At 35.0% G+C, this 12,234-nt stretch overlaps 1 protein-coding gene across 3 annotated transcripts; it reads right to left on the bottom strand.

Moving 5' to 3' along the window:
- Positions 1 to 338: 338 nt before the first annotated feature.
- Positions 339 to 11,632, bottom strand: sage (salivary gland-expressed bHLH). 3 transcript variants are annotated; one of them, XM_073958539.1, is made up of 4 exons: positions 11,093 to 11,541; positions 10,740 to 11,032; positions 992 to 1,124; positions 339 to 804 (listed from the first exon to the last, which is right to left on the bottom strand). In XM_073958539.1, exons 1-4 carry the CDS (start codon positions 11,386 to 11,388, stop codon positions 558 to 560), a joined length of 969 nt encoding a protein of 322 aa, XP_073814640.1. In that variant the 5' UTR covers positions 11,389 to 11,541; the 3' UTR covers positions 339 to 557. The 3 variants fall into 3 exon arrangements, with proteins under 3 accessions (XP_073814640.1, XP_073814638.1, XP_073814641.1); XM_073958537.1 differs by having other exon boundaries at positions 10,740 to 11,632; XM_073958540.1 differs by having other exon boundaries at positions 720 to 829; positions 10,740 to 11,541.
- Between the last annotated feature and the right edge of the window lie 602 nt (positions 11,633 to 12,234).

Here is a 12,234-nt window from a genome sequence, read left to right as displayed (position 1 = left end):
TGTGGTTGCTGGACGGTTGGACAGTTATCGATAATTACAAAAAATCGTCATTCAAAACTGACAATGTGTACTGTACTTAAAAATCGGTAAAATTTGTATACAGAATAGCACTTACCGACAAATATCGTAACTATCGAAATCGGTAGCGAGTTATAGAATCGCACTACTGGTCGTTTTACGCCACCTTATAATTTCATCATGAACTGAACAAATTCCCACAGAAAATATTTTTGAAGCAAATTCAGAGAATAAGATATTTCAAAAGAAAATGAAATCAATAACGACTACGTTACAGAATACGTGAGAGGCTTCCTAGCAAAATTTATCTCATAAGAAGATTTGTTTATTTCATAAGATGAAATTTATTCTTATAATAAAAATGAAAGTAAGTATGTATCAATAAGTGTTGCAACTACAAACAATTTCATTTCGGTATTTTATAATATTATTGTTGCTAATGTTCTTTTATGGTAGGCTTAATAAATTAATCAGAACTTTTCTTTGGTATTAAAGGAATGCATTGACGTAACATAAACAGTAGAATTTAACTTCCACTTTTAATCCCATTTGTCATGGGTTGAAGTACTCGATAAATAATTTTCATTCCAGGCATTGTCATCCAGTGAATCCTTCTCGTTCAGGGGATCATATAATGGCGATTCCGATTTGTGATTTTCATAACGATGTCCGTTCGAACGACGTCGTAAACTTAATTCGGTGAGATAATCCACAGCACTTTGTGGTGGTAACGGATCAGTGGCTTTTACATATTGTTGCAAATAATTGATGTAATTTATGGCTATCCTAAAAGACAGAATGACAAAAAAATCTACAATTAAAATTAAATAATATGCCTGTTGCAGAACCTGAATCAACAACTTTTTACTACGATAACAATTTTTCCTTTATGATATCAAAAAATAGTAATATTTAGTAGATTCTTGCAGTTCTGCAACAGACCAAATATCTCGCCATTTTTTGATTTACTCACCGTAAACTTTCAATTTTCGAATATTTTTTACCATTGGGCTTTGAGATAGGCAATTTAGAACGCAGAAGATCGAATGCTCGATTCATATCTCGCATTCGTGTTCGTTCTCTGTCGCAGGCAGTCTTTTTGTAATCTGAAAATAATAATAATAATGGGCTCATATTAACAATGTTTTGTATGGGGACTTTTATCCACTGAAACTACAAAATAATTATATTTAGCAAAGAAATTATAAACGGAAATATTTGTATAATTTTTACTAAATTAAAGACTAATAAAATAGTTCTAGAATAGGAGGTTGCAAAACGGATTGCATGTATTAGGCAGATTCGAAGGGCAACAGGTCTAGGAGGTCAAAGAAAAGTTTTCACTTAATATTACAATATTTACAAAAAAGTAACTGATGGATTAACATAAGTTTAAGCTGTGTGCTTTTTGTCGGTAACCAAAAAATGAGTTAGAGAATCCCACCACAGGTAGAGGCAAGTGTTGTTGTACAACAAACGTAACAACAACCACATAGAAATTTGTTGTTGTAACCCAGCAAAAAGTTTGCATGCGCGGATGCAGTTAAATCACTTGAACAATTGCCACTGGAGTACATATTTTCCTATGAATTCACCTATGAATTGTACAAGAGAGCGCGCAGATAGGATGCACTCCATTTTGCTTCCACGGCACACAGCTAGGATGCACTCCATTTTCGATCCAAATCACAGCCTTTGATGTAGTGTTTTGGATTGAATTTAAATGTAGTCTAGATATGCTATAAAATGCAAGCCATTGCAAATATCCCAAACTAAATAAAATACATTGCTTATTCGTGTAAGCAAGAATATTGACTTTATTACACTAATACAAATTATAAAAACTCTCCATTAAATTTGATCATAACTGAGTTTACTTCCTCTGCTCGGCATTTTGTGACACCGCAACTGATATTGCTTCATCATCCAAATGGTTTTTCATTTTTCCTCCAACTCCAGTTCAGATTTCCAAAAAAAACTCTAACTCCACTTCAAAAATAATTTGCGTCTCGTGAATTACAGCAATGTTCGTATCTTTAGTTTGTATTTCTTTATTTTTTTAAACAAATTCTTATAATTTTAGACACTCTTGTGTTCAGAAAAAAAGACTGCGACTGTAGGGATCAAAAATTGGCTTGCTTGGCTAGGGATCTATAAGCGAGTGCTTCTAAAATGTATCGAGCGGAGTGCATTTTTCATAACTCCGTGTGGACTGCATCGAAATACAGTTAGGCAAGAAAAGTATTGCAAAAACCAAAATTGTAGAAAATTTCATATTAATTGTTCGTTTACGATACGATTTTTTGTGCAAATATCTTGCTATAGGTCCTTACAACAATATTCCGTCAAAATATGCAAAGGTTATTTGCGACTTATAACAAATACGGTCAAAAATAAGAATTAACTACTACTTGGGGGTGACAATAAAAGTATTGCAAAGGGAAAATCTGTACTATAAAACTATAAAATTTTTGCAAATTTTTGCGGTCATTATGCATTTTGATGACTTTTGCGGCTAATAATAGAATAACAGTATTGAATGTAATAAAGTTCAGTGATAAAAAATGCCGTCCTGGAGGGTCTTCAGACAGGTAAAAAACGCATGGGACCATATTAACAATAAACCATGACGAATAGGCCACAGGCAAGTAGGCAAAGAATGAATATTTGACTCAAAATGTATTGTAGGATAATGGAACAATGCAAAACAGTCCGATTTTGGCTTTGAGAAAATGGAAATACCTCTGGAAAGTATATGGAAAAAATTTACACCAGTGTAGTATTTTGGAACGACCTACGACAGAGCACTATTTCGTCTCCCAATGGTATTGATATGATTTATTTTTTGCTAAGTGGATAGATATTATCCTCTGCTATCATAATAAATCCAAAAAATTGCGCCAAATCCAATAAAACCCATCAAATATGGAAATTAAACCGCTACTGGAGAAGCTGGAATACCGAATATTTGCGTACAATATTCTTTAACATGGAAAATAGTATGCAAAATTGGGTTCACGGATATAATAATGATTGGGAAGGCATTCCTACTGAAATTATTAAGAAATATTTAATAGTCATTAGTCTGAAAGTCAGAAAAATCGATCCCGAATGCTCAAACAAAGTCAACTACCACCATTCCAAAGACCAGATAATTACATGTTAATCTTATTTGTGTAAATTGCCGATGTAATATAACAACACAAAACTCTTGAATGCATCGGACCAACATCCTGATATCAACCCTCATAAAATATTTGGGTCCAATTTAACAAAAGGCTCCAAAAACATCCTGCAACGAAGGATCAAGATTTACTAAAAATTGGGAACCAGTATCCTTAGAGTGGAACATACCGAGCCTTATTTTTTGGTTTAACTGAGCTCATTAATGCTCAAATGAATGTCCAAAGTGGATAGGCAACTCATTAAAGAACACATCTTTGGTAATTCTCGAAGAAACCATCGATTTGGTAATTTTTGCAATACTTTTATTGTCACCCCCAAATAGTAGTTAATTCTTATTTTTGACCGTATTTGTTATAAATCGCAAATAACTTTGGCATGTTTTGGCGGAATATTGTTGTTAGGACCTATAGCAAGATATTTGCACAAAAAACAGTATAGTTTTTACATAACTTGTTGCCATAAACGAACAAGAAATATGAAATTTTCTACAATTTTGTTTTTTGCAATACATTTCTTGCCTAACTGTATGTATTGAAATCATAACTCTGCATTGCACTACTTCCAAACTTTTTTGCTGGGAAGTAATACTAGTGTCACTGGTATTTGTAAACAAAACATAAGAAGTGCCAATAAATTATTATAATTTCAAAAATAAATATTAGGTTTGTCCTCGTACTTACTAAATGTTGCTGAAACACTTTTTTCAGCATCTTTTTCTTTATACAACTGTCAGTTTTAGAAACATTTGTAATAATTATTACGAATTATCGAGTACAAGGACAGACATATTTTTAGACTTGGTTAGTCCATATTTACATTAGGCGATTTTCCTTTGCAATTGTTGAGAGGCAAGGGGTTACCATATGCCTCACCTCTCTCTCCAACAAAGTGACAATTGCCGCAGGGAAAATTGCCTAATATAAATATGGACTTTCATAAATTTGAAAATCTTGAATGAAAAGTCGATTCATGTTCAATTCTAATGCTTTCAACCCATTCCTCTAAATGGAGAATTGCATAGAGGGAGAGTATTTGTTACAAAAATTTTGGCGACGCTAAAAATTTAATGAAAAATGAAAGGCTGCTTCAAACTTTTGTTCTTAAAATCAAGAAACTTATGTTTATAACACACATTTTGTGACACCTTGTCTCAATGGAAAAAAGTTTTCGCATCAAAACAATTTAAGTATTGTCTATTCCAAAGACAAGGATGAGTATTTGTTACAAACATTTTTGGGGTAGCTAAAAATTTAATGAAAAATTAAGGCGGCTTCAAACTTTTTTTTGAAATTTTGAAATAAACAGAGTTACGTTTATTATGGCTTTATTTTTTTAAATTTTACAAAATCCCAATGGTCTAGGAACTTCCCCACCCAAAAATTGTGGACATATGTAGGCTTAGGTTTTGGTATTTGGAGTTCCCAGCAGTTCGAAATCGTTTGCACCAAAAATTATTTAGGGCCAATTTTTGGTGCAAACGATTTCGAACTGCTGGGAACTTCAAATACCAAAACCTGGGCCTACATATGTCCACAATTTTTGGGTGGGGAAGTTCCTAGACCATTGGGAACTCCAAATGCCAAGTTACAGCCAATTCGACAAAAAAGTAGATAAAAACATAACAATACCTGAAATAGGGTGCTACCACTATATGGAAGCTATATGAAAAAATGGACCCCTAATGGTTTTGTTTTCATATTCATGTATTGTTATCCAAATCTGAGCATAATTTTAGTTCGATTGGTCAACTGCAACTGTATTAAAAATGAGTTACTTGATTTGAACTAAACAGGCACTCTACAATTTGTAGCGCACGGGATAGGAGAAAAGTCTGTCCGCAAGATAATGGGAAAAAAGGAAAAGCGGGAGTTTGAAAAAATCGAGATATCGCGCATGTTCAACAAGAGCGTAGTAACTCAAAATTTTGAAATTTTCACTTTTTATTAAAAAACGATACATAATGCTCAACTCCTCCCACTGTAAAAATCTCCCATTATTTTTTCTGCTCTTTCGTCAAAAAATACCGTTACGCAACTCTTCATGTCTTCAGTGTTACTAAAAATGCATCAACATTTTTTGTCTCTACTGAAAAATAATAAATTTTGAGTTGCTTCTATTTTGTTGAAAAGGTGCGATATATAGGAATCAGTACGAAGTCTGAAGTCTTTAGTATAGCCTGCTCAGGTTATAGTGTAGCCTGCTCAGGTTATAGAAAGAGCATTTTTCCAAACTGTTAGTAGCGAAGACGACGATGATACCGCAAATCCAATCCTAGATGATAGTATTGAATGTATACCGCCCGTCCAAGATGACGTACCAGCCAAGCTGTTCAAAACCGGAGGCGCCAAGCTGATAAGGTGTATTCATCAGCTAGTTAGCACTATCTGGCAAGAAGAACGAGTACCCGACGATTGGAATCTGAGGTCCCGTCCACAAGAAATGAGATAAGATCGTGTGCTCCATTTATAGGGCCATAAGTATGCTCCCTATTGCTTACAAGACAGGGATATTGTGTGTACTACTAAAATAATTGGGCCATACCAATGCGGATTTAGACCTAGCAAATCTACCATTGACCAGATATTTACCCTGCGGCAAATCCTAGAAAAGACCTAAGAGATGCAAATCGACAACTACCACATTTTTATTGATTATATAAGCCTTTGACAGTCCCTTACGTTCAAAGGTATTCCAAGTCATGTCTGAATTTAGTATCCCCACAAAGTTAATTTTTTAGATGACTTTAACTAATACCCGGCCCTCAGTTAAAATAGAAAAGAACATCTCCGAACAGTTCGCCACAAAAAGAGGTTTCAGACAAGGAGACGCTTTTAGTGCAGCGTCGCCCAAGAGATACCATCAAACGTTTTTGCTCACGTACACTGTGAATGAGAGAGAATAGCAAGTGCAAAACAACTCAGTGGGCACCTGCCAGGGACGTACGCAGGGGGGGGGGGGCACGGGGGGCCCGGGCCCCCCCCGAAATGGTTTGGTCGAACAAAATTTTTTAAGCTACTGTAACTAGTCATTATATTTTTTTCTCATAAAAATGTTTGTATATTTGAAGATTTCAAATTAAAACTTATATTTTCTTAAGTTTCTGAACAGAAAATGTACATCATTAACACGTTTTGTAAGAAAATATTAAAAAAATTTTTTTGTATGCTGTTTTTGAGAGAAACTTCCAATGAAATCTGAATTACTTCTTCATGTCATATCATACCACTATCAAATGCTAATTCCTTAATGAATATACCCCATGTCTATTATTTATTCGAACTGTATAGAGTTCTCGAGCCTTAAAACTCATCCGGTTATAACAAAAATAACGAGTTCAGTATTATGGGAATGGAAATATATAAAAAAATCTATTGAATAAAATGTATGAAGGGTCGGTCCTTCGTGGACTACATATTGAAAGCCAATTAGAAATTTAATTTACTGATATCGCCAAAATTTTTTTATTCTGTTTTAGACAAATTTGCTGCTAAACAGTATGAGAAAATAATGAAGAAAAATTAATGTTTGTGCCTCACTTGATTTTTACTTATCATTACCGAAGTATAATTGTAACATCAGACTTTAGATTACGAGATTATATACACTAGAATTGTATCGTATAGATTTAATCAAAATAATGATTTAAGACTTCACATATGTTTGGACGATATTCGTTTCAGCCAAGATGGAAGTACTTACCACCCCGTCCGTCCGTCTGTATCTCTGTTTGTCTGGCAGGTTGGAACTCATGATAACTCTCGGTCCAAGTTATGGATCTCGTAATGTATTGTCCAAATTAAATTTAAGTCATATCGGTACCTCCGCCATAAAAGTTCAAAAATGTTCACTAAAGTGGTCGAAGGGACTAACCGATTCGGTCTAAAATCGAACCTAATATGGTTCGCAAGATTACTTCCAAAAGTACATCAAGGTCCAAGAGAATATGTTTGGACAACATCTTCAGGTCTCTTATACAAGTCTAACATAACTGCAGTTTAAAGACTGTTCGATGATTTTTTGGACATTTTGTAGTGTATCCTAATTTTCGTGGACAAGTTTATGCTTCCTGACAAAGCTCTAAATACTACGGTGGCCAACTAAAAGCTTATGGGCGCGGTAACTATCGAGAGGAGTGTCTCTCAAATAATTATTAGTGAATAATTATGTGAGAGAGAAGTCTCCCTTGTCCCGTATGGGATGTTGTGGAACAATGTGAATAATTATGTGGTGTTCAATAAGGATCGATTGTTATTTGTCAAAACTATATAGAACTAAGTCCATCAAAGTGTTTGTCATCGAGTCTAAAAACTTCTAATCGTACAATTAAGAAAACAAATTATAACGCTTTCGGTAAATAACACTGTGCAACATTTTTAAGGTAATCTTGTGCAAATAATTTGAAGTGAGGATTTTTTGAAAGTACAGACCCAAAGTACAAAAGCCCTAGTTCCGTTTTGTTGAGTCAGATACAGCTTGGATTTTATGGCCCCATCTAAACATTGTTAAATATCGACTTTTTAAACAACTCGGGGCTATATCTCTGAAACCAATGAAAATCTTCTTCTGACCTTTGCAGCAAATAAGGGCCAAAATAAAATATTTGGAGAAATGAAAAAAAATAAATTTTATAATATATCTAAAAATTCCATAATTTGTATACATTTCGCACCATATCTCAAAAACTGTTAAATTTTTCTTAATGTTTTCTTTTGGAAACATATCAACGACAACGACAGCCGATATTCTTAAAAATTAGGCTAAGATCATCGAAATAGTGAAAATCTTGCTATAGCAAAGACAACGGCAATTCTTTGTGGTTGTATAATTCTGCGATAAAACATAACGTGGACCTGTATGATTAAAAACTTCAATATACTTCAATAAATTTTACATGGCGACATTACCGAACGTGGCCCGTTATTGTCTATTTTCAATTCTAAATATCCTACTCTATAAATATTTAAAATTGTATCCTTAGTCCCAATTTACATTAAACGATTTTTCTTGTGGCAATTTTTCTCGTTCTCTTTTAAACTTGCCTCTTGCGTTTATACAGGCAATTCTGTTTCCAAAACAATGAAAATAATGTCAAAAACGAAAAATATAAGAGGAATTGCCTGAAAATTGCCGGTACGAGCAATTTTTTTCCACTTCCATACCCCTTACGTGTCTCTCCTACAAACTGAGACTTGCCGCAAGTAAACTCGCCTAATGTAAATTGGGACTAAATATTATGAATTCTTTCTATTGAATTTATATACTTTGTACCATTATTTCATATAAAATATAGAATAGAATATGTGCCAAAATTTCCAGTCCATCGGACAAAAATTTACCGAGATATGAGCTTTCGAAGGGAAACATTTATTGTGTTTTGTATGTAGCATAGAAACTAAAAACGTATTTTCCTCGAAGTGGCACTTTATATGTTTTTGTGGGACTATTGTACACATAAATCATGTGCTTAACCGAGAGTCTTTAAAAAAACTGCTGACGGAGTCAGAAAAAATATCAATTTTGTACAGTGTTTTGTTTTTGTTAAAATCGAAATTCTGATTTTAACTGTTCAAAATTTTTAAAAATTTATTTTTTTAATTCCTTTTCGATAATGGACAAGATTATTAGGTTCGTAATGATCCCAAAAAATATGTATATGCTGATCGGTTTATTCTTTTTCAAACTACAGTGGGTACCACAAACTGCTTTAGTAAAAACAGTGCTTTATAAGCGGGCATTTAAATGTAAGATTTTTCAAAAAAAGGAAGGTAACTTAAGGTTTAATAGATTTTTTATAAAAAATTCATGAAAATGGCTTTTCTCATGCTTATAAGTGGCCATAACCCCTTAAAATAGCTTTACGTAACGCTACACAACATTTGAATTTTTCATGATTTTTGGTCAAGTTGTGCCCCCCCCCCCCCCCGAAATGAAATCCTGCGTACGTCCCTGGCACCTGCAGTATACAGATGGGCGACCCTGCTTTAGTGTGATGGAAAGGACACAATGTTTCTTGCTTGTGCTGATGATATATAGATCAAAGGCCGATCAATAAAATAAGTATGTAACTGATGCCTTTAACCAAGTCAAAGAAGAATTTGCTAAAGTGGGTCTGGCGGTAAACGACGATAGACCGATTTGATGGTGTAGGCACGCAATGCTTACATAAAACTCAGAACAACTGTACTAGTCGGTTCCAATTAATATACCTCCGCATGTCCATAATTACAACAAACAACATCAGTTGTGAAATAAGAAGAATTTTATTGGTCAACAGCCACCAACAAAGCCACATCCCGTCAAACAAAAATAAATCTTTATAAAACACCCATACTACCCGCGCAATCATACAAGGCAGTGCTTGGCTTGTTTGAGAGACAAATTCTTCAAAAGATTTACGGTTCAATCTGCGTTGACGGTAAATATCGACGTGGTATGAACCACGAGCTGTATCTGCAGCAGATACAACGATTGGGTTGCCTAGGCCATGTCATAAGAATAAGCGATGATGAACCCGCTTAAAAGGCGTATAAATACGGGCCACATGGCGGTACGCGCAGAACTAGAATGCCAAAGCTTCGATGGAGTATACAAGTGTTAGACGAGATCAAAAAGCGCGGTATTCCAAATTGGAGAAATGAAGCAACAAATAGAGAGGAATGGAAATCATTTCTTAGTACGGCTTATAGGGCGAATGTTTTGCAGTGACTACGTCCATTATCGACGACTCCTCAGATAAGGAAACAAACAAACAAACATTGTTCCACAACATCCCATACGGGACAAGGGAGACTTCTCTCATATCAATGAGTGCACCCCGATTCATATTTAGCTCAATGATATGGGACCTACTGTTTATCGCCGAGTCCGAAGGGCGTGTCTTAAGACACCACTTGTGGAGAAGTTTTTCAAGGCTGAAATACTCAGGAAATGTCGCCAACATTACTGAGGGGTATTTTGCCACAAAATGTTTGATGTTGCCTGCCCTGGGAATCGAACCCCCGACCTTCTGCGTGCACGGCGGGCGTGCATACCATTGCACCACGGTGGCACCCTCAGACAAGGAACAAATATATACCTTATGCTTCGAACGAACGCTAACAGCCAACAGAGAAAAGGATCTACCAAAGAGGGTCTGGGTCCTGCATTGGACGTTAGAAAATATTAAATATTGACACTATCCGTATTATAACATGGCTTAGGTGAGCCATTGCTTGATGTACAAATCAGGACCAATCTCCGTCGAATAAATCGCAAGCAGTATGACCTACATATATAGCAACGAAAATATAAGCCCTGCTCAAGAATTTTTTTATTTTTAGCAGTTATTGCAGAAATCCTGTTCCGGTACTCACAATTCTAGCAAAACATGCGTTAAATATTCTGCTAGGTAAATTTTTCGAACAAAAGCTAGCTTTTTTGTTTTCCAATTGGCTGCTACATTAATTTTCCAGTTAGAGTTTTTGGCGTTTCTGACACTGTTGTCCCATTCCCGTACCTTTTGAACACCACATTTGACCATTTCATCTCCTTCTTACCTTTTTCGCTTTGTAAAGCTTTCTCCTTCCAAGAACGATTTACTTCGGTGTTTATAGAGTGCTCCTGTATATGATTGTAAGACATATAAATTGGCGCTGGTACTGTTTCTGCAACGGTATTATCCTCCAAGCGAACACTTGATGCAGATGCTCCCGTTGACCAAGAGTGAACTGTGTGGGGTATATGGCCGGAATATGTTGGTCCATTCATTGAACCTGGCATAGCATGTAAAGGAGTTGATAATGGTTGGAGTGATGGAGGTGGTATAGATATTGGATCCATGTAAGAATTACTGCAATGCAAGGAAGTGTATAGGCTGTTCATGGAACCGCTATCTATTGAATTTACGTACGTCGGATGTTGTGAACTAATCGAATAATGCATATCCAATGGATAATCTTCGGCATATGCGGTTGGAACTGATAAATGTGCAGTTGTGGGAATGTTATTTGTGCTGACGGTCGATGAAGTTGTTCCCAATTCTAAAATCACAGGTTTTTCATTTTCCGTATCCGATTCATATGCCTTAACAATGACGGTTGTTGGCATTGGGCCGTCGGTATTGCATGTTGTTGTTTCAGTTCTGTTGTCAACTAAATTCGAAGGAGGAGTAACTTCATTTTCAATTTGTTCCGAATGATCTTTCATTATTTTTTATTTGCTGATTTTTAAATATTTTTCTCTTTATTTTTCACAAATTATTTTTTCTTCGTTAAATACACTTTTCACAACGTTGCATATTCTTATTTTTCATAAAGATTTTTTATTTGCCGTTTACGATCGTCGGTTTCAAATTTCATTTCAAAAACACTTAAACGAAAATATAATTTACAAATTCCGAATACAGCTTAGCATCAATCCGTTCGATATTCAATTAAACACTTAAATGATTGAAATGGGTTTCCCTTTAGAGTTGTTGAGCTGTTGCCTAAGCACGACTTTTGAGTGAGATACAACACTAGGCGCTCACCGAGTCTTAACTCAATCATGTGCTGAACTCATTTCATACCCTTGTCAGTTCAGGTGAGCTACTTAGGTGTGTGAGAAAACGGTGTGTATGTGCATGATGATTTTCTTTGGAAATACGAATGTTATCCTAATGATATAATGTTTAACGGAACATTGAAATTGTCCTCGAGTATCTTTTGGTGATAGAATTAATACTATATGGGCGATTATTATATGTTTACTTTTACTATTGAATAAATTTTAAAACACAAAATTAACCAATTCGGAGGAATTAAAAAAAATTAAAAAAATTTTTCACATTAAAAGTTAATGCCAAGAAAGTTCTCCATGAAATTTAATGACCATTTTTAGTTTAAGTTAACCGGAATGCTACAAATCTGTTCGGAACTATAACAAAATAAGACTTATAATAATGGGGGGAGAACTGCCCAAAAAGTTTGTGCTAACAGAAAAGAACCAGTTATATTTGGTATTTTTTGGGCAGTTCTTCACTGATAACTTGCTAATATTTTCTGGAACGAGGCT

This window comes from Musca autumnalis, unplaced genomic scaffold (genome assembly GCF_047663935.1).
Source record: "Musca autumnalis isolate F117 unplaced genomic scaffold, ASM4766393v1 scaffold_1, whole genome shotgun sequence".
In the NCBI taxonomy this organism is placed as follows: domain Eukaryota; kingdom Metazoa; phylum Arthropoda; class Insecta; order Diptera; family Muscidae; genus Musca; species Musca autumnalis.
The sequence above is the reverse complement of the archived record's forward strand: the minus strand, read 5'-3'. Positions and strand labels throughout refer to the sequence as shown.

Bases quoted from the DNA above. Each gene is read 5' to 3' on its own strand.
- sage (XM_073958537.1), bottom strand. From the start codon at position 11,388: ATGAAAGATCATTCGGAACAAATTGAAAATGAAGTTACTCCTCCTTCG. The intron at 1,125-10,739 runs GTAAGAAGGAGA...TATTATTTTCAG, and splicing joins AGCTTTACAAAGCGAAAAAG to ATTACAAAAAGACTGCCTGC. The intron at 805-991 runs GTGAGTAAATCA...TCTGTCTTTTAG, and splicing joins TCGAAAATTGAAAGTTTACG to GATAGCCATAAATTACATCA.